This window comes from Canis aureus, chromosome 7 (assembly GCF_053574225.1).
Source record: "Canis aureus isolate CA01 chromosome 7, VMU_Caureus_v.1.0, whole genome shotgun sequence".
Lineage (NCBI taxonomy): Eukaryota > Metazoa > Chordata > Mammalia > Carnivora > Canidae > Canis > Canis aureus.
In genome coordinates, this window is record NC_135617.1 from 66176562 (window position 1) to 66201256 (window position 24695).

General features: G+C 41.6%; 1 protein-coding gene and 2 long non-coding RNA genes across 4 annotated transcripts in view; 2 read left to right on the forward strand and 1 right to left on the reverse strand.

Moving 5' to 3' along the window:
- The window catches only part of CMTR1 (cap methyltransferase 1), a 50290-nt gene extending 33728 nt beyond the window's left edge, over nt 1-16562 (reverse strand). Inside the window, exons 1-4 of one of the 2 annotated variants that reach the window (XM_077904186.1) lie at nt 16386-16562; nt 14269-14406; nt 4381-4532; nt 2329-2487 (exon numbers count right to left, since the gene is read on the reverse strand). In XM_077904186.1, coding sequence (XP_077760312.1) covers nt 2329-2487; nt 4381-4532; nt 14269-14401 — 444 coding nt within the window. In that variant the 5' untranslated portion in view covers nt 14402-14406; nt 16386-16562. Of the gene's footprint in view, nt 1-2328; nt 2488-4380; nt 4533-14268; nt 14451-16385 lie in introns of both variants that reach the window. The other variant, XM_077904185.1, reaches the window with a different exon arrangement.
- LOC144316897 (uncharacterized) lies at nt 8778-13544 on the forward strand. Its single transcript, XR_013382728.1, has 3 exons — nt 8778-8928; nt 10031-10174; nt 13341-13544. It is a non-coding gene; the product is annotated as an uncharacterized LOC144316897 (long non-coding RNA).
- A 90-nt stretch (nt 16563-16652) lies between the features above and the next one.
- On the forward strand, nt 16653-17463 carry LOC144317588 (uncharacterized). The gene is made up of 2 exons (XR_013383591.1): nt 16653-16741; nt 16853-17463. It is a non-coding gene; the product is annotated as an uncharacterized LOC144317588 (long non-coding RNA).
- Nucleotides 17464-24695: the final 7232 nt, after the last annotated feature.

The following is a 24695-nucleotide window of genomic DNA, read 5'->3' on the forward strand; positions in this document are numbered from 1 at the left end:
AACGGGCCTACAATCAGAGCACTGGAGACACAGAGAAGTACATATAGTAAGTAAGTCTATGAAAAAGTAACTATACCAGGAAGACCCAATGTTAATGGCTCTCACCTCCTGATGCCTTTCCAAGTGTTATTCACAAAGATTTCTTGCCTATTCATTCCCAGAGCAGAAACTGGCATCTCAACTGTGCTTTCTCTTAATTTTTGAATTACATTATACATTAGAAATATCTAGAGTCCTTTGTTTTCCCTAAGATTTTATTTGTTTTTAAGTAATCTCTATACCCAACATGGGGCTTGAATTCACAACCCTGAGAGCAAGAAGTGCATGCATCACCAACTCAGCCAGCCAAACACCCTCTGCAGTCCTTTTAAAAAGTACTGATAACAAGGCCCCACCCTTAAAGTATATGAATCTGTCAGTCTGAGGCAGAAACTGGGTATAATCACATTTTTAGAAGACCCCAGATGATTCTAATATGCAGCCAGAACTATGTCCACTGGGCTAGAGACGTGGATTATAGAACCTAGACAGGTGGCTAACCTGCAGGGTACTCTACACACTGCCTCCTAAGCAAGTGTGGAGATTCACCACTGCAAACTGAAGCAATGTAATTAAAGGTAGTATTACATGCTCTGAAAGGCATAAAATGGTAACACAATGGAAGGTCCTAAGGGCAAGCCAACCATCAACAACAGAAAAAAGTTTAAATTTACTGAAGCCCTTTTTTCAATGAATCTGGCAGTGAATTACGCCCCCACCCCAGTCAAATCTATCACCTTTAACCATTTATAAATGGTTATAAGTTATAAACTCTATGGGAAAGAAAGCTCATATACATTGAACGTGTCCCTTTTGGAGAGAATAAGCAGACTCAATCTCCCATCTCTAGAAATGTGAAATTAAGAGCAGAAATGGACTGCAAAGTGGACTTTGTTGGACTTTGTCTGAAGGGTCAAACCTTGCACTCTCTATTCCTGGGTTGCAGTAGCCACCAGGCACTTCCTCTACAGTGACTGCGGGATTGGACAGTCACCTGAGGCAACCCAGACTCATCTACCTTAAAGAAGTGGATACCAACTAATAGGTAAACCAATAAATAGGGCATCTTTTGTATAAGAAAAACTGAATCATGGTAAACGATAATTAGGACAGCCTTGCCTCAAAAAGGAATTTCAATAGCCTGTCTCCATTAAAAACAGAGATTTTATGGGCAAATTTAAGATTCTGAGTTTAGCTTAGTTCTAATTCTGCCTCACTATGAGTATCAGGACTATTTACTGGTTTTCATACAAATGAGGACACAGAAAGCACCAAGAATTTCACTGAGGTAAAACCCTACATCTAGTACCCAATTACAAATATTTACCCTATCCTGCACTTTCTCATCTGCTATTCTGCTGGTCTCATCTCCTCACACTACAAGCCAACACAGCAGGCCTAGCCCCAGAAGCCATTAGCTCCTAGCTTGTCAGTATCTTACTCTGAAGCCTTATTAGGTTTTTATCATGTGCAATTCATGGAAGTTCTTTCCTGAACTGGAACATCAGAGAGACAAATAAAATATCAATTCTCCAGAGTTCACAGCCACATGTGAAGTTCAACTACATCAGCTTATATAGAAGACTAGGACATTTGTGTTCTATTTTCTCTAGTTTCAATTCTATAATGGTAGTATTTCATCATTAGTTTTAGCTATTTTATTGTATCTACTTCAAATTCTCTGTAAAATAACATAGGAGATAAATAAATGAATAAATACAAAATCTCAACATCACCTGTGCCATGAAAAAGGGTGTGTGTCTCTTTTGACAGCTAGGGTTAAAACACAGTGGTACCCAAGCAGATAAGCAGACTAAAGCCACAAGAGGAAAGCTCTACAGTATAAACAAACATCTACATAGAGCTGATATCAGAAACCCATAGAAGTGCAGAACCTTTGAGGGCACCTAATGCAGTCAGTCACCTAGTGGGAGAGTGGGTTCTCATTCAACTCCTTTGAATCCTTTCAGCAGAGGGAACACATTACCTCGTGAAGTACCCTAGCCACTAGTGGAAAGGTGTATCTATTTATTAAAGTTCTTTGTGGAGCCAAACTGCCTTCCAGCATCTTCTACCCGCTGGTCTTTAACAGATCCACACCCTAGCAAGTCTCCCTCAGTATCTCTCTTCTGTTTCCATTCTGGACATCCCTAATATCGTCCATGTTAAAAACCCAGTTCCAAATCCCACTGCCTCTGGAGACTTCTAGTTTGTTAACATGGCTACATAAAGTCATGCAAACAAAAACACAAGTTGGCTTTCCCATCTCCTCCTCCCCTCATCAGTTACCTCTGGCTCATCTCGCCAGTCTACATTTAGCTCTTGATCAAAGCCTTGCAGTGTCAGACCCAAGCCTCTTCGACCTTTCTGATTAGAGGCTTCAACGATGTCCTTCCGACCCTGGCTGTATTTCCCCAATCCTTCGCCTTCCTTGAAGCCCATCTTGGCCTGAAAAAGAGACAAAATAGAGCATTTACACAAATAAACAGATAATAATGGAGCACTTATATAAACAAACAGCCCCTATCACATGTCAGACATTATGCTAAACTCCGAGAAACATAGATGAGGAAAGCCTAAAGTTTTCCTTGTAACCTAATGAAGAAAATAAGCATAAATAAGTCACTGCAGTTTAACCATGGGCCCAGTGGCTGTCTACTCCGGAGGTGAGAGTCTAGGGCAACCAAAAGTTGGATAAATGAGAAGAGACCTCATAGCTGTAATTAAAAGCACCAAGAACACTTAATCTCACTGGACATTCACACAACTACCCTTCCAGCTAATTTGTCTGATTAAGTGAAAAGCAGAGCCAGAGTTGAATTGGTAAAGAGAAGATAATTTACAAATGGAACTGTTTCAAGCAGCAACTCTACCTTACCCTCAGCCACTCAAATAGCCTTACTAGATAAAGACAACGAGAGCCTGGAGGAGCCCACTTAATCAAGATACTAATTGAAAACTCACTTTATGTAAAACTGAGGTATGGATCTGTAGGTACTATAAGATACTGGACAGGAACCTTTTTTTTTTTTTTTTTTTTTTTTTTTAGAGAGGTGGAAGTAGGGGCTGAAGGAAAAAGAGAGAGAGAATCCCAAGCAGAGAGAAAGAATCCCAAGCAGACTCCACACCCAGGGCAGAGCCCAAAAGAGGGCTCAATCTCATGGCCCTACAATCATGACCTGCGCCGAAACTGAGTCAGATGCTTAATTGATTGAGCCACCCAGGTGCCCCAGAACATTTTTTTTAATGACACAACTGTCTGTAAGCTCACAATAAACTCTAGAGTCACTAGGCCCATTATATACCCCCAAAATCAGAGACCCAAATTCCCAAAGCCCAAGAACCCTTATCTAATAAAAGAACTCCAATCCTAAAAAAAAAAAACATAATCCCTCCTTGAGGGTCTATACTCCTTTTGGAAGGGGCATTACCAACTCAAGAGCTGGACAGAATTCCTATAGTACCCACAAATCTCTCCCCAGTCAAAAAGGCTGATTGAAGGGATACCCTCTCTCCCCCTTCCCTCTGCCCCGCGCCTCTCTCACATGCTCACATGCACTCTCTCACTCTCTCTCAAATAAATAAATCAATCTTTGGGGAAAAAATGGCCAACTGGGTCACAAACCTCCCCATTGTCCACTACCCCAAAGTCTGTGTCCCCAAACTAGAATCCTGACTATGAGTTCAGAAGTGGCAATTCTCATTCCTAAATGAGTCCAGAAGAAAATGGAGGAGTCAGCTGTAATATTAAAGCTAGCCAGAAAGCAAACTTGAATTTCCTTAAGCTTTGTGCACATGCACTAACATATGATAAAGAAGGCAAGCAGGTCTCCCTAGTCACTTTCCTTCTTCTAGTATATCAATGGGGTATGGAAACTGGGAAGGAGAACTAGACCTTCTTTCTGAAGTAATATAAAAAATCATACTACTCCAATTTATCTTAGGCACCTGAGAGTGAGCAGGATTTTAGTCACTTCTTTTGAGATCACTCACTAGAGCAAAAACTCACAGCAGGAAGCCTCTTTACCCAACCACACACATCCATGTGTAGGAAGTACATTCACATGTACTCATGATGAGCTTTCATTACTAAGGAGACTAAGTGTGATCCAGCTCTGAAAAGGACAGGAGAAGCAGGCCTGCACAGACACTTCCCATGGATAATTCAAAAGTGACACATACTTCTATTAAGAAGAGGGTCACACTCTCTACTAAATTTCAGTAGCTAGAAACCAGAGGAAAAACTCATGCCCTAGCTTTTCTTCTTTTCACACCAATACAATTTCCCTTCTCTTACTCCTCTGGTGGAGCTTTAGAAACCCAATCCAAGCACTGACATACCATAAGCTTCTGGGAGACACTATTATACATGGAATAGCGAGAAGAAGTTCCTTCCACAAGGGAGTCTGCTTTGAACGCATCGTCGAAAGAGTCAGAGCTGTGTTGCTTTCCCTCAGTCTCACTGTCAGACCCACTTAGGCTTGTGGCAGATGCTGGCAAAGAAAAAAAAAGAAAATGTTCAGGTGAGTTTATGGCACCAAGTAGCCTTTAGAAGTCTAAGTTTCATTTATTCACCTAGTGTTCAGTACATGCATTGCACACATCAAGTTCATTAAATGACCCAGGGTCATATGTATTCTCTACCTCTTACTAACGATGATATCTTAGGCAAGTCACTAAAATGAAAGTTCCTAGGTATTTGACACATGAAGGGAGCTCAAAAATATCAGGTGTCTTTTCCCATTCTTTCACGTTTTCCCCTACAAAACTGAGATGGTAATACCTATCTCACGGGCTTATAGGAAGGTTAAGTGAAATAATGTGTTTAAAACTACACCATCAAATATAAAACATGTTTACTGAAGATACGATTATTATTTCCGCTATTATTTGAACATCAATTTCCAAACACTGATACCTAACTCCATTTTCAATGTTCTATCACGAGACTAACAGTTTCTGATTGTTTAATCTCCTAGCTGCCTTTGTTTTCACCGTCTTTCAAAATTACAGGTAAGAGGATAGGTCTATAGCACTGCCCCTCGGAGAAGAGCTGGCTAATGGGGGAAAGGTGGAAGAAGAGCAAGGGATAAGAGAAGGGTGAGAAGGAAGGAAAAAGAGCAGGAAGAGGGAAAAGAGAGGAAGGACAGGGAAGAGGGAAGGTGCTTATGGAGCAGCATCAACTGGATAGTAGAGGAGCTACAACTAAATGTTCTAGGAGGAAGCTGGTGGCCTGAGTAAGTTAAACTATTATCTTCATGGTGAACAACCTTGTTACCAAAGGACTCTAAACAAGACCACCTTACCAGCTGCCAGAAGTGGTCGATTACCTGTCTCCTGGTTCAAAGTGGCATGACTCAAGCTCTAAATATTCACTATGTCTGTCTGGCTTTTCCCCTCTCTTTTATTGATATATGAATTCCTTAACTTGAAAGCTATTTCAATACGATACAGTTTATTCAGGTCATTTCTTGGGCAAACCCAACCAAATTTGGAAAGAGACTGTATCTCAAAATCTGCTTAATAATTTCTGTATATTCCCATTGAGGCTGGTATAAATCATAAATCAGGAGGAACGCAGAGCAGAAAATGAAGATGGTGGTGTCTAATCTCATCCCAAAGCTTAAGATGTTATTCAGTGCTCAACAGTGTACACATTTCCTTAATAAGTAACTGTACTTATTTAAGAATAAAATCAAATTTTTTTCAATTTACACATATTATTCTTTCAAAGATATATTAGTTGTTAGGCTATAAATGCTTGTTATTTGGACCTAAATACTTAGTAATATGACTTTTAGGTATTTTTGGCCTGGAGCATGGTGAAAAAGTTAAGGCAACGCTGAGGATACCAAGGACCAAAAAAACCTGGGAGCTTCTGCTCTCTATGCACTGCAATATGTAGATCACCAAGACACGCTGTCGAATGAACAGAAGAGCTAGACCATATGCATGAAACACAGTACCCTAACTCGTGTACTAAAGAGAGAAACTAAAATAAATAAATAAACAAACAAATAAATAAATAATAAAGAGAGAAACTAAGAATATGTATTTATGTTTCTTGTAATTGCAAAAAAAGCTTTTAGAAGGAAATATATAGAAGATCATCAAATAAAAATGATTATCCACATATGCAGGGGTTGAAGCATGGAGACAGAATAACCAAAATGATCACTTGGAACGAGTGAAAGTGAAAAACATGCCATTTGATTTACATTTTGTATCAGTGGAGTATACATTTACTCTCTTTTTATATTTTTTTATTTATGAACCATGTTAATATACTACCTATTAATATTTAAAATAAATATAAAAAGAAACTGACTAGCACAATTCCATTAAGGAAGAAAGGAAGTCTGAGAAGAGATGTCTAGTCAAAGCCTGGCTGCTTGTGGGAGGTGTTAAGGAAAGCCAGCCATGAAAATAATTCAATGATGGTCACTATTCAGGTATTCATAACTTGCAATTACATTATAATTCTAAAGCCTATCTGCACTGATCCCTCCACTTCCCCATGAGAACACAAATTTGTTAAGGGTTAGCATTTGAGAAGAGCAAAACCTTCCTAGCACCCCAGGCCCAATTCTCCCTCACACTGTGCTCTAGGAGCAGCACTACCACCAGCACAACACCCATCACAAACAGCATCCCACTGGACAGGGTCACTCCTGGAGAGCAAGAACTGTGTCACACTCAACTTTCTATCTCCAACACCTGGACTGAGTCTTTCCACTTAACAAAAATTAAGTACTCACTACAGTGAATTTAAAAAAAATTTTAAGTCTTGATTGACAATAATATATTAATTACTAATAAATTTGTTTATAGAATGAGGCATTTCAAAGTAATCTAGGAGTTGTAACATACTTAAATTTTCTGTTCAGTAATGTCATATAGAAAACTTGAAAATAATAATACCCATAGGACAAACTCTGTGCTATTACCAAAAAAAGCCTGAGTCTCATTTAAGTACATTTAACTTTGTTCCAGGATTAAAACTTTGACAAAGATGGTCTTAAATAAAGCTGCTTTAAATAAACAAACAAACAAATAAATAAAGCTGCTTTATAACCTGGTGCCATTTAAAAAAAAATTAAGTCTTTAAATTTTTTTTTAGGGGCAGCCCCGGTGGCGCAGCGGTTTAGCGCCGCCTGCAGCTCAGGGCGTGATCCTGGAGACCCTGGATGGAGTCCCACGTCTGGCTCCCTGCATGGAGCCTGCTCCTCCCTCTGCCTCTCTGCCTGTGTCTCTGCCTCTCTCTCTCTCTAGCTGTGTCTCTATGAATAAATAAATAAAATCTTTAAAATAAAAAATAAAAAAAAATTTTTTAAAAAGGTTAAACAACAAAGAATTTAAGCATGAGTACCAAAATATCGATTATCTTAACAGAGAATTGGGCCTTCCTTGGACTACTATTTAAGAACTCCCAGTTCCCCACCCCTCTGACCAGTAGGCTGAAATAGGACATCTGTCAGACCTGTCATAGAACAAAACACTGGTATTGTCGAATTGATTAGACAATAACTTTGGCTCAGGACATGTTCTATAAAAGGTCAATGCCATACACAATGGGGCACTCTCCTAAAGAAATAATCCTACCCTCACAGAGTTTAAAAATCAAATAACTAAAGTCCAGGTCAAAAATGGTAGTGACAGCTGGGTCTTGGGTTTCTAGGCTGCTAGGTAGGTCTGGGGCATAGCTGGGGCAGTCCATGTTGAGTGGTGCTCACAGCAATGAGGAGGGCTCAGCTCAGATGTGGAAGGCACTCCCCTACTTCATAGAGCTCACCAGTGAGGGAGTGAGTATGCTGACCGTCTTCCTGAAGTCGCACCTGGAGAGCATATAGAGCCTTGAGTTTGCCACCTACGACTATCTCTTCATCAGGTCCAAGCCCTTTCTCGGGGGAGATGGTTCACACTCCATTCCATTAACTCTCATGTGAATCCTTTCCAACTGGCTATGAAAATTAATAAAGAGAACCTGGACCACTACCCAGTGTGGACCACAGCACTGGTTTGGACCATGACTCTGCAGGAGGACCAGAAAAGTATATGGGACTTTAAGCTCCACCTTCCAGCCCTTTGCTTATGGTAGGAGATAGCTTAAATAACTTAGATTGGTTCATGAAAAAAAATTAAAATAATAAAACTTTGTAAAAAATCAGATAGCTAAAATAAACATGCATTTTCTTTTTAATTTTTTTTAATTTTTTATTTATTTATGATAGTCACAGAGAGAGAGAGAGGCAGAGACACAGGCAGAGGGAGAAGCAGACTCCATGCACTGGGAGCCCGATGTGGGACTCGATCCCGGGTCTCCAGGATCGCGCCCTGGGCCAAAGGCAGGCGCCAAACCGCTGCACCACCCAGGGATCCCCATTTTCTTTTAAGAATATAACACTTTGCAGAAGAAAGAAAAGGCAGAGGAACATGTTTGAAAAAATTAGAATAAACTGAAAACCAACCTTCTGGCTCCTAAGCAATTAGCAAGGAGAAATTTTGGTTGAGAATATCCCTAGATGAGAGGCACCAAATCTACCCCTTCCTCATGTTTTTTTCTTAAGACTTTATTTATTTGAGAGAGAGAGAGAGAGCACAAGCAAGGAGGAGGGACAGACAAGCAGACTCCCCACTGAGAAGAGAGCCCAATGCAGGTCAGGACTCAATCCCAGGACCCTAGGATCATGACCTGAACGGAAGGTAGACACTTAATAGAGCCATTCAGGTACCCCTACCCCTTCCTCTTAAGGAACCTATCCAATTCCCTCAATAAGGAGCCAACTTGTTTACATAGACCAACGCAGCACATGTCACAGAGTGCCAGAGAGTGCCACTCAGAAGGAAAGACCCAGAACATTAACAATGAGTAACCATGGAAACTGTGAGGTGAGGTTATATTTATTTTCTGTTTTGTACTTTTCTGCATTTTCTGTGTGAGAAATAAGAATATATTCATTTGAAACTTAGAGTTTAAAAAATAAAGCTATAAAGAAATGAAGTACCATTCCAAGCCTTGAGAGGAATTTGGTTCCTTCCAGACCAATCTTGGGAGGATAGCAGATCTAAGGGGAAAGACCACTCAAGTGGCTCAAGACTAATGCTGGGTCTCTCATCTATAATCTCCCATGCAAGGGAAAGAGATGCACTCTATAAGAGAGGGCCCACATGCTGAAGAACTATGCTTCCAAAGGTGCAGATTTCTCTTCACTCTGTTGCTTCCCTGCCTTCAATCTGTACTGACTGAAGAAAGAAGGGGTACCAGGAATGTGGGTAGCTCCCTGAGCACAGCCCTCAAGTTTCTTTCTGTGAAGCCCAGGTATCCAGGGTCCTGACTGACGAGAAGCTACAATGTTAAATCAGTACTATTCTTTTCACCAGCTTTCTGGGGATTCATAGGTCTACCTGTGAAAAGGTTAGGAAAACCTGGTATCCTTCAAAGGAGAGTATGCCCTTGGCCCAGCTCTAGGTGGAGTTACCAGTCAATTAGGTTTGCTTGAGGACCCATCAGTGGGCACACATCAATGGTATACTATCCCTCCAAATGCAGGGTACGAACCACCCTCAGATCTCAGAGAGAAATCTTCTGTTTTCTTTGTCTTCATAACATTCTTGGACCAAAATGACAGGGAGAACCAAATTTGGGTGGAGGGCTCATTAGGCAAATCGGTGGTGAATCTGGTATAAAATACCAACACCAGAGTCTGGGACAAAGATCTTTCTACTCCATTCCTCCTCCCTAGGTGTTACCTCATGTGCAGATGTCTGTACAGGTTCTGAGAGTAAAGCTGAATGGAAGCTAAAATACCATCCTACTGAGCATTTCTTTGTGAGACCAAGAAAGTGTGCTGGATAAGCCTTATTTCTTTTATTTCTTATGGTATTTGAAGTCAATTCTTAGCCTGACATGATTTAAGACAAAGTTGCCTAGATTAGTCCTAATGTCCACAACAGCCACAGCCATTGATGACTTTCACCCCTGGGCCTTCAGGGCCACTCTTTTCAGATGGAAAGAAGACAACGGTTATGGCTGCAGCAATAACTAAAGAGGAGATTTCATCCCCCAAGACTGGTAAGAATTCAGCAAACACAGAGCAATTTTGTAATGAAGATCTAAATTAACAGAAGCAATAAGGTCAGTCTATTAAAATGATTAGTTTCATTAAGAACTTGCCAAAGCTGGGTGGCATTACCATTTACCTTCCCGTGAGCTCCCCTTCAAAACCTAACAGAAAGCCCAAAATATTATTTAGAGTTTTCATTTAAGATTTCTTCTCCACCTGTTAAATATCATTACTCTTAAGTCATTTTAAAAAAGAAAAGTTCAAAATTATTCACATAGCAACAGAACAGTAGGGCAAATTTTTTTACATGGCAATAGAACAGTAGGGCAAACATGCCAAGATTAAAAATGACAGTGACAACACATACGGAGGGGCAGCTCCACCCACTAATGGCCAAGGTGAGCAGCACACAGATACAGAAGAATAAATTATGGATTTTAATAAATATCACATCCTGCCTAACAACTGCTGTGGAATATACTCATTCCTGTTTAAAGACTCAATTTCTCCTTCATGTCAGACAAAATGGTAACTCGTTAGAGCAATTTAAACAGATACCGATAAAGGAAGTTTTTGATTAAGGTCATGAATCTGGGCTGACAAGAAAGCGATGGTGTTTCAGGGAGAATAGCCTATTTAGGGAAGAATTAAACCTGGTGGAGGGGAAGGCACTAACTAGTGTGGTGCCAGCAAAAGGGCCTGGCAACTTCCAAAGCAACACGCTGTGGGAGGGCCAGGAGCCCACACTGGATATACAGCTAAGGATAAAAGGAAATTATCTTGGAGTCTAGACCACAGTTTCCCTGAGAGAAACAACCAAAAAGAACAAAATGACCTCTCTCTGCCTCTTCTTACTTCAGAAGGTTGTTATTTAATAGTGAATTTCCAAGAGTTTATTTAGGCTTTAAAATGCCTTCAAACTCTGCCTAAAATACTCAAAAGAACACAGGATGCCACAGTGGCCATTACATTATCCCTTTTATTCTTTACTCCGGTCAGACATCAATCTTTGACCTGGCAATGTACTTACCTTGTCAATAAAGTAAAATAAACAAACTGATTAAACTAAATAGATTTATTAATGAGTCATCACACTGATCTAGCAGAGAAAGGTACAAATAAGGCCCAGAAAGACAGAAATTGTAACTACTATCTTTTTTTTTTTTCTATGTACTCCCTAAAGAGCATCTTTCAATCATCTATTCAGCATTATGCCCAGGTGGAAGTGGTCGAAGCAAAAGGAAACACATTTGCTTTAATCCAATGACTTGACTAGGAAAGCTGCATATAAATTTCAGTGGATATGTAGTCTAACAAGACAGTGAGCTACCAGGGCACTGTCCAGGGGACACTTGGGGGGCTCAGGTCATGATCCTGGGGCCCTGAGATTGAGCCCTACATCGGACTCCCTGCCTGGCGGGGGGAGGAAACCTCCCTGCCCCCTTACTTGTGCTCTCAAATATATAAAATCTTAAAAAAAAAAAAAAAAAAAAGCCAACTTCAAACAGAGATAATATAAATGCTAAGTATTTAATGAAATTATCTTCTATAGAATGGAGGAGAGATAGGCAAAATGAAAAAAGTAAAGCGGGGATCCCTGGGTGGCTCAGCAGTTCAGCGCCTGCCTTTGGCCGAGGGCGTGGTCCTGGAGTCCCGGGATCGAGTTCTGCGTCAGGCTCCCTGCATGGAGCCTGCTCCTCCCCCTCTGCCTGTCTCTGCCTCTCTCTCTCTCTCTAGAAAAAGGTAAAACATTTTAAGCTTCTTGGAAAAGATACTCTGTTGCCTTCGATCAATTCTATTCAGTAAATATTTATGGAGCATTTATTCCATGCCAGGTATGGGGTGGGTGGAGTGTCACAGAGAGCAATCTTGCTGATGAAGACACCAGAACCCCAGCTCTGTTTTTGTGACAATACAAAAGCTAAAATAAGCTAACAGGGAAATCTAACAATGTTTATTTGCCTCTGCCTCCTGCCTCATTTTCTGAAAAATAAAAAGGACCAGGGACCTCTGGGTGGCTCAGTGGGTTTGTCATCGACTCTTGATTTTGGCTCAGGTCATGATCCCAGGGTCATAAGACTGAGCCCCACATCAGGCTCTGCGTGGGGCCTACTTAAGAGTCTCTCTCTCCCTCAGCCCCTCCCTCCCTCTCTCTCTCATTCCCTCTTAAAAAAAAAAAAAAGACTAAATGGCCTATTGCCAAACTCATACAAAGTACTGGCCATTTAGATTTCCATCCTGTACTCACAAGAGCAGTAGTCAATCCTAATTGAATCACATGGTGCTACTTCCAGAAAAGGTTAAAGCTACTTGGTATAATTAAGGGAAATGCGGGGGTGGGGGGTGGGGGTGTGTGGATAATCTCAATTTTAAAAGCCTGATTCCTTTAAAAGATCCTTAACCATACCTCCCTCTACCTGTGAGGGAGGTATGCCTCAAAAAGATGCCCCCTGAGATCAGCTTAGAACTAGATACCTCAACACCTGAGTACATTTATTCCCCCAGATGTGCTCTCCCTTTTTTCCATTGTAGGCCACCTCTCCCAATAACCCAGGTGGCTCTACCTAAGGAGACTCTACCTTCACCACACTGTTCAAATCCCAGGTGGAAAAAAAAAAAAAAAAAAAAGGAAAAAAGAAAAAAAAAAATCCCAGGTGAAAAACAAAACTCCCTTTCTTCAACAGTCCCTAGAGCCACTACACCCACTATGTTTTTGCCCCCCCCCCCCCCCATGTAGTAACCTCAATTACATAAAGCCTGGAATCCACAGTGACAACTTTAAAGGCACTCATATCTCCACACACAAGGTTTTAAGAGTCTCTTATTCAACTGGGACCACAGCTGCACCAAATGCTTTCAGCTGTACTGCCTGTTAAGCTTCTCCTCTGAACCAGCTTCTCAGCACAACTGAGGAGTAACTGCCCTTCAATTAGCCTACCACTTGTAAAAATAGTACTTCCTGCCACTCTCAAAGGATGCTTCACACCCTTTCAGTTACCAATCTGTTACTAAATTTCATTCTAATTTATTAGTGATCCAGCAAAGGATCCCCAAATGCAAGACTGCTGGTGTACGGGTTGAATAGTGTCCCTTTTTGGAGGGACTGGACCAAGGAACATGACGTTTAGAAATATGGTCTTTGTAGATGTAATCAAGTTAAAATAATGTCATACTAGATTAGGGTGGGCCCTGATTCAATGACTGATGCCCTTATAAGAAAAGGAAAATTTCCAACAGACCTACACAGAGAGAACACAGAGGCAAAGACTGGAGTTATGCTGCAATAAGCCAAGAATACCACAGACTGCCAGCAACCACCAGCAACCACCAGAAGCTAGAAGAGGCAGGAAGGATTCTTCCCAAGAGCCTTCGGAGAGAGCGTGGCCCTGCTGACACCTGGATTTCAGACATGTAGCATCCAGAACTATGGAGAATAAAATTCTGTTGTTATAAGCCATCTAAGTTTGTGGTACTTTGTTTCAGCAGCCCCAGGAAATGAATAAAGCTGGCAAGTCAAGGTAAATGCAAATAGAGCTGCTTCTAATTGCTTGGTATTTGAGGCAAGCAAGCTCCTAGGCACTCTACAATTTCGTTCACAGAAAGGCATCTATGGACATTGTATGTCCATAACCCTAAAAAACAGGCAGAGTAAAATGTTCGTTTCAACCAGATCAGTGAAATCTTTTGAGCTTAGTGTCAACAGTGAACACAGGGATACTCCAACTCATTTGGGTGTTTCTGATCACAACAGCTGAGGGAATTGAGAAAACAGAATGCAAAAACCTGAGGGGAATTAGGTCAGCTCATGCAGCCAAGAGCCCATCCCCTGTGAAAGAGCCCCAGGATCATTAGCAGCAATTAACAGCACAGGGCACTCAGTGCTCACCACTACTTCCAACTGGTTTAAGGCAGCAAAAGAGTGCCACCTACTGCAAGACTAGCCACAGAACTAAGACAGTACTGTTAACATTCCAATTTTTTATCTGAAACAAGTTGCCCATTCTTAGTAGACTAGCAGAAGGGAAGAGAGGCTAGAGCCAACATCTCTCTGTAGAACTTGCTCAACTTCCCTCAAGGGGTAGCTGACCGTGTTCTGCCCAATTCAGGCACCTGGGATTCAAATAACCAGATGGCCAGTGGCTTCACATCACATGGGCAAGCATACCTTTTGCTCCATGATTGACAGAAGAGGGAGGTTCGTCATCAGACGTAGAGCTCAGGTTCAGGGCAAGCTCTGCAACTCTTTTCTTCTGTTTCTTGATAGGGGCAGTGCATTCTGGATCATTTCTCCTCCTCATTGTTACTGCAACCATAAATCCAGATCGTCAGCTGCCCTTGTCAGAGCCACTAGGATCAGAGTAGGGATTCCAAAATATAAATCATCAAAGGGATGGGATTTGGCAATTCCAAACAGATTCCAGTGCCAGTTTCTCAAACTGAGGTCCAGGAAGGATGCTAGCCAAGCTCTAGTCTTCAATAATAGCTGTTCGTTTTACTGGAAAATGTGTGGAGCTCACAAATTGAGAGGCCTCAGGGCCTTGATGTCAGATATCAAAAAGTCACAAGCCACAGGGGGGTAAAAGGTCTTGGGTACTTATTATTCTATACTTTTCATGCAACATTGGCCATGTGTATACTGGACATTAATTATGAAACCTAATGATTATGAACCAATATTTACAAGGTGAAGGGACCATCTCAGAATGACTGCTCCATCACCATTATAATTTTTATCCAGACAATTAAGAGGTTACACAATATAATACGAATACTGGTTTTGGTTTATTTCAGGATGTTTGAAAACATGAAAGAATTGGGAGTTTTCAATGAGGGTAAGGAATGGAAGCAGTGGTTGACTTAGGAAACAGAAGAGTGGGAAAGTTATTGAAACCAGAGGTAGCCGTATCATAGGACTCTGGTGTGAAAATAATTTTAAGAACACCAACACACCTCCATGAAAAAAGAATGGAAACAATCAGGTCCCAGGTCACCATTATCCATGCCCATGGGTAGGTACATGAGAGGTAAGATTGAGGGGAAAAAATAGATGGAATGAAGTGATTGTGACATTTTGAAACCTTAAGGAATGATCAAGTTAAAGAGCAAGCGAGAGCAGTAGTGAATCGGGTGTGGTTTACATACAACTGATGGGCTAGAAGAAGACTCAGAGAAAGAACTCAAAACGTTAAGAGCAGACAGGTGGGTGACCAACTGGGCTGCAATTCCTTGAGGAAGGGGAGGTGCAGAGTGACAAAACAGGCTTTTAACATGGACACAGCAGCCAGAGAGCAACGCAAGGCAAAGACACCGCTGATGCCCTCAACCTCACAAAACCCTGAATCACATGTTTCGCTTCTCTACAACTCAAGGATGAGCCAGTCAACCCAATGCATGATCTTATTCTAAGGAGGCAGTCTCTCTTACTAGCCACAGGCAGGGGTTATCCTGGGGAAGGAAGAACGGGGGACGCTGAACAAAGAGAAAGCAAGACCACGTTTCACTTTAAGCCATCGTCTTAAAGGCCGCCCCCGCCAAAAAAAAAAAAAAAAAAAAAAAAAGGCCCCTAACAAAAGCAAAAAGGGCCATCTGATTCTTAGCGACTCTGGGAGACTGCAAGCACGGGGAACTCAATGTGGACTGCGTTGGGGTGGGTGCAAAAACAAAGGGGGTGGGGTGGGAGAGTAAAGAGTTGTGTGAAAGGCAGGAGATACTGATGCTCCTCCCCAGGCCACCTTAGATCGGGGCCTTCCAAATCATCTACTCCAACGCTCTCGTTTTCCAGTGGGAAAACCTGAGGCGCAGGAGGGAAGGCCGCACACCTTAACCAGTGGCCCGCTCAAGTGACCCGCACAGGCCAGAGGAACGTGCGCCGGCAGCGAACTTCCCTTCGGGGCAGGGAAGCCCCGAGGCCTGTTTCTAGCCGCTGCTCCCTCAAGGCAGGGGCTCACACCCCCTGTCCAGTCGTCTCTCCCAAGGTGTCGGCTTGGCACTGCCACCCTTATCCACGGAGCGACAGGAGGTCGCAGCTCTCCCAGCCAGTCTTTTCATTTGAAAACAACGTGAGTGTGTGAATGTGTGCGCACAGACGTTCGTCGGCGGCGACTCGGGCTGCCGGGAGCGGGAGGGCGGGTGGGGGCGGGGAGGGCTGAAGGAAGCGGGGGGAGGGGCGGCGAGGGTCACCACCGCCGGTGCGCGGCCGAGGCGGCGGTGGAGGGGGAAGGATGCTAAGCCCGCGCGCCCGCCCGCCCGCTCGCTCCCCCCGGGCCGCGCGTCGGCACTCACGCTGAGGGGAGAGAGTGAGCTGCCTGGGAGCGGAGAGGCGGGGGTCAGGCCGCCGTTGCCGCCGCCGCCACCAGGCCTGGCCCTGCCGCTGCCAGAGCCGCCGCCTCCTCCCTCAGTTTCGTTTCCCCACCAGCCAGCCGGGTCCGCCGGCCGCGCTGTCGCGCTCGGGTCCCGCCCTGCGGGCTGCGCAGCTTGATGACGTCACGGGCCGCCCGCACCCTCCGCGCGGCCGGGTCCTGGCCCCGGGGAAGAAGGCTCAGGTTCGGGCCCGCCCCACCCCCACCCCACCCGGGGCGGGCCGGGGCGCCTGCGCGGAAGAGCCTGAGGGGAAGGATCCCAAAGCCACGGTGCCCGAGGTATCCTCGCTTCCCGCTCTGCGGGGCGAGCAACAGACGTAGAAATCAGAAGAGCAGGTGTCGTCACGTCACCTCATTTCATTTGATCCCGTTATTATTTTCATCTTGCAGATTAAGAACAAGTCGAGAGAGGTAAACGGCGAACTGGTTAGGGGCAGAAACCCAGTCTTCGGGTCCACCGCTGTATCCCCAACATCCCGCGTATAGTACATCTTCAACAGCTGCTGAACGAAGGTCAGGAGGAAAAAAGGAATGCTGCCTGTGGCATCTTCCCGTGTGGAAACAGATGGCTTCCCATCCCAAGCCCCCCTTCCGCTTCTCTGGCCAATATGGCCAGAAGTCTGCTTCACATCCTTAGTCACTTCACACCCATAAATTCAAATCTGACTTTATGTTCTTCTGTAAACCTGCTCTTTTTCCAGTGAACGGTGCCACCGTTCATCCTGTTGGTCCAACCAGAAATCTGGGATGGCCCTATCTCCCTCATTCCCCAGAGCCTCCGATACACACTTCATTGAGTTTACCTCCTAATTGTCTCCCAAATCCATACATTCTTCTCCATCCCTATTGGCACAAGCCATACACTCACCTCTCAACAGGATTCCTCCAATAATCTCCAAATCATTCTTCCTGTCTCCAGTGGTGATGCTTGTAGTATAGAATTTTTAAAATGTATTCTGATCTTGTAACCTATCAATGATTAAAACCCGTCAATGACTCGACATCCCATTTCTCTTGGGTTGAAACTCATGTCTTGACGATGGCTACAAAACTCTTTAGTCTGACCCCATCTGCGGTCGTGCCTTCTGTTATTGGCCCTTTCTCCCCATCCCCATGTCTCTTAAGGGTACAACCCCCTACCTGGATAGTCTTCTCACCCTTTGCTTGGCTAATGTCCACTTATCCCTGAGATGTTTAGCATCCTTATCTGGAAATCTTTCCTAACTCCACAAGTCTGGGTTGGGAATCCCACCCCCAAGTTCCCATAGTTTTTTGTCTTTCTGCTATCAAAGCACTTATCACAGTGTTGTGTAATGACCCCTTGACTCACTTGCCTCCTCCATCCAGTTGTAAACTTTGTACAGGAAAGGTTATCCCCATCTGTCTGCATTAAATCTTGTGGATTTAATATAGTAGCTGGTAGTAGGTGCTCAATAGACATTTATTGAATCTGTGTAAGTATGGAAGGTGAATAAAGGTTAAGTGATGTACCCAAGGTCACAGAGCTAGGAAGCAGCAAATGGACATTTAAACCGAGGCCTCTTTGATTGTAAAGCTAAGTGTTTTTCCACCTCACCAGGGATTCTTAACATATGTGTGCCTTGGACACCTTTGGTAATCTTGTAAAGCTTATGGACCCACTCTCAAAATATAATTTGAAGGGCATAAAATACAATACAAAGGAAATTAAGAATTACAAAGGAAATCAATTATATTGAAATATAATTAACAGATTTTGTGATTTGTAATTGAATGTAAAACATTAAATAATGCATTTAAAAATAGAGAAAAGATAAAATTAGTTTTTAATATATATGAGTAAAATCAGTGAATAGGGCTGGAACAACTAGATAAATATATAGACAAAAGATGAACCTTGATTTCTACCTTACACCATATGCAAAATTTAATCAAATGGATCAGACCTACACATAAGAGCAAAAATGATAAAGCCTATAACAGAAAACATTAGGCAACCATAGTGAACAATAATATATTGTTTATTTGAAAGTTACTAAAAAAGTAAATCTTAAAAGTTCTCATCACAAGAAAAAAATTATAACTATGTGAGGTGATAGATAGTAACTTATTTGTGGTAATCAGTTCATAATATATACATATATCAGGTTATGTTATATACTTTAAACTGGATACTATATTATATGTCAATTATATCTCCATAAGCGGGGCGGGGGGGGAAGGAAGTTAAAAAAAGAAAACATAAGGGAATATCTTTGCAGACTTAGAGGAGACAAAGATTTTTTTCAACAAAAGACCCAAAGAGCATTAAAAGAAGAAAAAATTGTTGAAATAGACTTCAACAAAATTAAAGGCTTTTGCTCATCAAAAGATACCATTAAGAAATTGAATAGGTAAGCCACAAACTGAGAGAATAATATTCACGATATATCTGACAGATGACTTACACCAAAAAATATATATATATATATATATATATATATTACTCAATAATAAAACCAGAAAGTTGCAATTCTTGTCAAAATGGAGAAAACAAGGATGTCCGGGTGGCTTAGCGGTTGAGCATTTGCCTTTGGCTCAGGGTGTGATCCCAGATTCCCAGGATCGAGTCCCACATGGGGGTCCCTTCATGGAGCCTGCTTCTCCTCCCTCTGCCTGTGTCTCTGCCTCTTTTTCTGTGACTCTCATGAATGAATAAATAAGATCTTTTTAAAAAATGTAGAAAACACATTCCATTCCATTTCTCCCACTGAATGCAACTAAAACCTAGGCAGAATGCATGGAACATCTATCTAAGGATTCTGAAAAGTAAATGGTAGCAGGATTATTAGGGAAGGAAATCCAAAGTCAAAGAACCACCAAATCAGAAGTAAGTTTCCTAATTGTTACCCTATCTCCTGGCTAGGAATGAAAGGTAGCCTGAAACCTACCACTATGCAGCAGATGAGGATAGAGCTTCAAGAGAAACCATGTATTTCTCATCCCAGAAACAAGAAAGATGTTCCTACAGATCAGAGAAACTGGGGGTGGGGGGGTGGGGGGGGGTTGTTTTGTCTGTTTCCTTAATCCACTTCCATCCCAGTTTTCAGACAGTCACAAGATGACTATGATAGCAAAGCCTACAGCCCATTAGAATCACAGCCCACAGAAGGTAGGTAGGAAATTGTGGTTTGGACCTACCTGAGTCAGTTCCCTGTTGAAACAAACACAAAACAAAACAAAAAACAACCAAACAGAAACAAATAAACAAAATCAACATTCTCCATAGGATTTGAGCAAGACCCAGAGTCACATGCATAATTTTTGAAGTGTACAAGATAAAATCCAAAATTACTCAATATACAAAGAATGAGGAAATGTTTAATATTTTTCAACATAAAAGAAAATCAACAGGCTCTAGCCTTGTGAGGGTACATATGTTGGAATTAGTGTTTTGTTGTTGTTTTTTTGAATTAGTGTTATTTTTGTTTTTATTAAGACTTTGTCTTGGGACGCCTGGGTGGCTCAACGGTTGAACATCTGCCTTCAGCTCAGGGCGTGATCCCAGGATCCAGGATAAAGTCCTGCATTGGGTTCTTCGCAGGGAGCCTGCATCTCCCTCTGCCACTCTCTCTGTGTCTTTCATGAATAAATAAAGTCTTAAAAAAAAAAAGACTTTATCTTTTCTAGAGCAGTTTAAGGTTCACAGCAAAATTGAAGGGAACTTCTCCCATTATCAACATTCTCCAGAAGAAAGGTATATTTGTTACAACTGATGGACTTACATTGACAAATCATAATCACCCAAAGTCCATAGTTTACATTAAGGTTCACTCTTGGTGTCGTATATTCTGAGGGTTTAGACAAATGTATAATGACATGTATTCATCATTATGGCTTCATACAGAGTATTTTCACTACCCTAAAAGTCCTCTGCAATCTGCCTATTCTTCCCTTCCCACCCCAAACCCTGGCAACCACTGATCTTTTTATTGTCTTCATTTTGTCTTTTCCAGAGTGTCATATAGTTGGAATCATATAATAAGTAGCCTTTTCAGACTGGCTTCTTTTAGTAAGTAAAATGCACTAAGTTTCCTCCATGTCTTTTCATAACTTAATAGCTCGTTTCTTTTCAGTGCTCCATAATATTCCATTGTCTGGATTACCACAGTTTCTTTATCCATTTATCTAATGAATGATATCTTGGTACTTCTAGGTTTTGAAAATGGTGAATAAAGCTGCTATAAACATCCATGTGGAGGTCTTGGTGTGGACATTTTTCTTGGTGTGGAAGTTTTCAACTCCTTTGGGTAAATACCAAGGAGTACAATGGCTGGCTCATATCTTAAGGGTATATTAAGTTTTAAAAGAAACTACCAAACTGTCTTCCCAAGTGGCTGTACCATCTTGCATTTCCACCAGCATGCATGAGAGTTCCTCTTGTTCCACACCAGCACCAGTGCTTAGTGTTGTCAGTATTCTGGATTTTGGACATTTTAATATGTGTGTAATACTATCTCATTATTTTAATTTGCATTCCCTTGGTGACATATTATGTGGGGCATCTTTTCATGTGCTTGTTTGCCATCTGTATATCTTCTTTGGTGTGGTGTCTGTTAAGGTCTTTGACCTAATTTTTAATTGAGTTGCTTGCTGTCTTATGAGTTCTAAGAGTTCTTTATATGTGTTAAATAGCCCTCCTTTATCAGATGTGTCTTTTTATGAATATTTTCTCCCAATCTGTCTTCTCCTTCTCTTGACATTGTCTTTCATGGAACAGATTTTTTATTTTACTGAAGTCTTTCATAAGTCATGCCTTTGGTGTTGTATCCTAAAAGTCATAATTATACCCAAAGTCACTAGGATTTCTCCTACGTTCTCTTCTTGAAATATGTAGTTTTGTGTTTTACATTTAGGTATGTTATCCATTTTTAATTAATTTTTGTGAAAGGAAGGGATGCCTGGGTGGCTCAGTGGTTGAGGGTCTGCCTTCAGCTCAAGGCGTAATCCTGGAGTTCCGAGATCAAATCCTGCATCAGGCTCCCTGCATGGAGCTCTCCCTCTGCCTATGTCTCTGCCTCTCTCTCTCTCTCTCTCTGTGTGTGTGTGTGTGTCTCTCATGAATAAATAAATAAAATATTTTTAAAAATGAATATGGATGGGGGATCCCTGGGTGGCTCAGCGGTTTAGTGCCTGCCTTTGGCCCAGGGCGCGATCCTGGAGTCCGGGGATCGAGTCCCGCATCAGGCTCCCGGCATGGAGCCTGCTTCTCCCTCTGCCTGTGTCTCTGCCTCTCTCTCTATGTCTATCATGAATAAATAAATAAAATCTTTAAAAAATGAATATGGATGTCCAGTTACTCAGATACAATTTGTTGAAAAGACTTTCTCCAATGTATTGCCCTTAATCTCTTGCTAACGATCAGTTGGCTATATTTGTGTGGGTCTATTTCTGGGTACTCAATTCTGTTCCATTGATCTATTTGCCTATTCTTTTGCCAACACCACATTATCCTTACTATGGCTTTATAGTAAGTCTTAAAGTTGGGTTATGTCAGCCCTCCAACTTTGTTCTTCTCCTTCAATAATGTGTTGGCTATTCTGGACCTTTTGTCTCTCAGTATAAACTTTAGAGTCACTTTATCAATAACCACAAAATAACCTTCTGTGATTTTAATTGGGGTTGCATTGAATCTATACGTCAAGTCAGGTAAAACTAATACCTTGACAGTATTCCTATCCATGAATGTGGAATATCTTTCTATTTATTTAAATTTTTGATTTCATTGATCAGAATTTTATAGTTGTCCTCCTATAGATATTGTACATGTTTGGTAGATTTATATCTAAGTATTTCATTTTTTAGGGTGCTAAAGTAAATAGTATTCTGGGTTTTTTTTTAAATGTTTTATTTATTCATTCATGAGAGACACAGAGAGAGAGAGAGGCAGAAACACAGGCAGAGGGAGAAGCAGACCCCCATGAGGAGCTCAATGCGGGACCCGATCCCAAGACTCCAGGCCCACGATCTGAGCCAAAGGCAGACACTCAAATACTGAGTCACCCAGGCACCCCTAGTATTGTGTTTTATCTTCAAATTCCATTTGTTCATTCTGGTATAAAGGAAAAAAATTGACTTTTGTATATTAATCCTATATCCTGCAAGAGACAAAAGTTTGTAATGATTTTAATAGATTTTTCTCCAAAGAAGAAATATAAATAGCAAACAAAAATATGAAAGTATGCCCAATATCAGAAATCATTAGAGGAATGCAAATCCAAACTGCAATGAGAAATCACCTCACGTTCATTAGGATGATCATATCAAAAAATATATAAGGGGAACTGGGTGGCTCAGTCAGTTAAGTGTCCAACTCTTGATTTCAGCTCAGGTCATGATCTCAGGGTAGTGAGATCAAGCTCCACACTGGGCTCCAAACTCAGCAGGGAGTCTACTCGGGATTCTCTCTCTCCCTCCCCCTTGGTGGAAGACAGTTTGGTAGTTTCTTATAAAACTTAGTATACTTGGGCAGCCCCGGTGGCACAGCGGTTTAGTGCTGCCTGCAGCCCAGGGTGTGATCCTGGAGACCCGGGATCGAGTCCCACATCAGGCTCCTTGCATGAAGCCTGCTTCTCCCTCTGCCTGTGTCTCTGCCTCTGTGTGTGTGTGTGTGTGTGTGTGTGTGTGTCATGAATAAATAAATAAAATCTTAAAAAAAAAAAAACTTAGTATACTATTAAGATATGAACCAGCAGTTGTGCTCTTTTGGTATTTACCCAAAGGAGTGAAAATTCATGTCCACACCAGAAGCAGACCCCTCCCGCTCATGGTCTCTCTCTTATGCTCTCTCTCTCAAATAAATAAGTAAATCTTAAAATATATGTGTGTATGTGTGTATATTAACAGAAATAACAAGTATTGATGGGAGCATGCAGAAATTGGAACCCTAGTGCACTATTGGTAGGAACGTCAAATGCAGCCACTGTGGAAAACAGTATGGAGGTTCCTCCAAAAATTAAAAATAGAATTACCATATAATCTAGCAATTCCATTTCTGAGTATATATCCAAGAGAATCAAAAGCAGGATCTCAAAGAGATATTCGCACACCCCTGTTTATTGAAGCATTATTTGCATAGTCAAGAGGTAGAAGCAAACCAAGTATCTATCAATGGTGAATGAATATACAAATGTGGTACATACATACAATGGAATATCATCCAGCCTTAAAAAAGAAAGAAATCCTGTCACATGCTAAAACATGGATAAACCTTGGGGACATTATGTAAAGTGAAATAAGCCAGTCACAAAAAGACAAATACTGTATAATTCCACTTACATGGGGAATCTAAAGTAGTCAAGCTAGGGATTCCTAGGTGACTCAGTTGGTTAGGCATTGGACTTTTGATTTCAGCTTGGGTTGTGATCTCAGGGTTGTGGGACCAAGCTCTAAGTCAGGATCCCTCTCCCTGCCCCTCCTTTCTGCTAGCTCTCTCTCTTTTTCTCTCTTTCATAAATTAATTAATTAATTGATTAATTAAATCTTTTTAAAAATTAAAAAAAGAAACCTTAGTCCATCTCATAGAAACAAAAAGTAGAATTGCACTTTACAAAGACTGGGGGAGGAGGAAATGGGGAATTGTTACTCAATAGGTTTTCAGTTTTGAAAGATGAAAAGTTTCTAAACATCTGTTGCACAGGGATGCCTGGGTGGCTCAGCAGTTGAGCATCTGCCTTCGGCTCAGGGCATGATCCTGGAGTTCCAGGATCAAGTCCCACATCAGGCTACCTGCATGGAGCCTGCTTCTCCCTCTGCCTGTGTCTCTGCCTCTCTCCTTCTGTCTCTCATGAATAAATAAATAAAATCTTTTTAAAAAATCTGTTGCACAACAATATGAATATAGTTAAAACTGTTGAACTGTACATTTTAAAATGGTTAAAATTTTAAAAATGGTTAAGATGATAAATTTTATTTTATGTGCTTTTTACCACAATTGAAAAACATGTCCATTATAACTATGATCTAAGAAGGAGTAAAAACTCTTAAAATGAATAGGAAGATAGTAAGTCTCCACAAAGAAAGATAAAAACATAAAAGAGAACCTAAATAGGGATTTTATTTTATTTCTTAGATTTTATTTATTTATTTATTTGAGAGAAAGAGAGAAAACAAGAGACAGAGCATGAGCAGAAGGAGAGGAGCAGAGGGAGAAGCAGACTCCCTGCTGAGGAGGGAGCCCAACGCAGGGCCCCATCCCAGCACCCTGGGATCATGT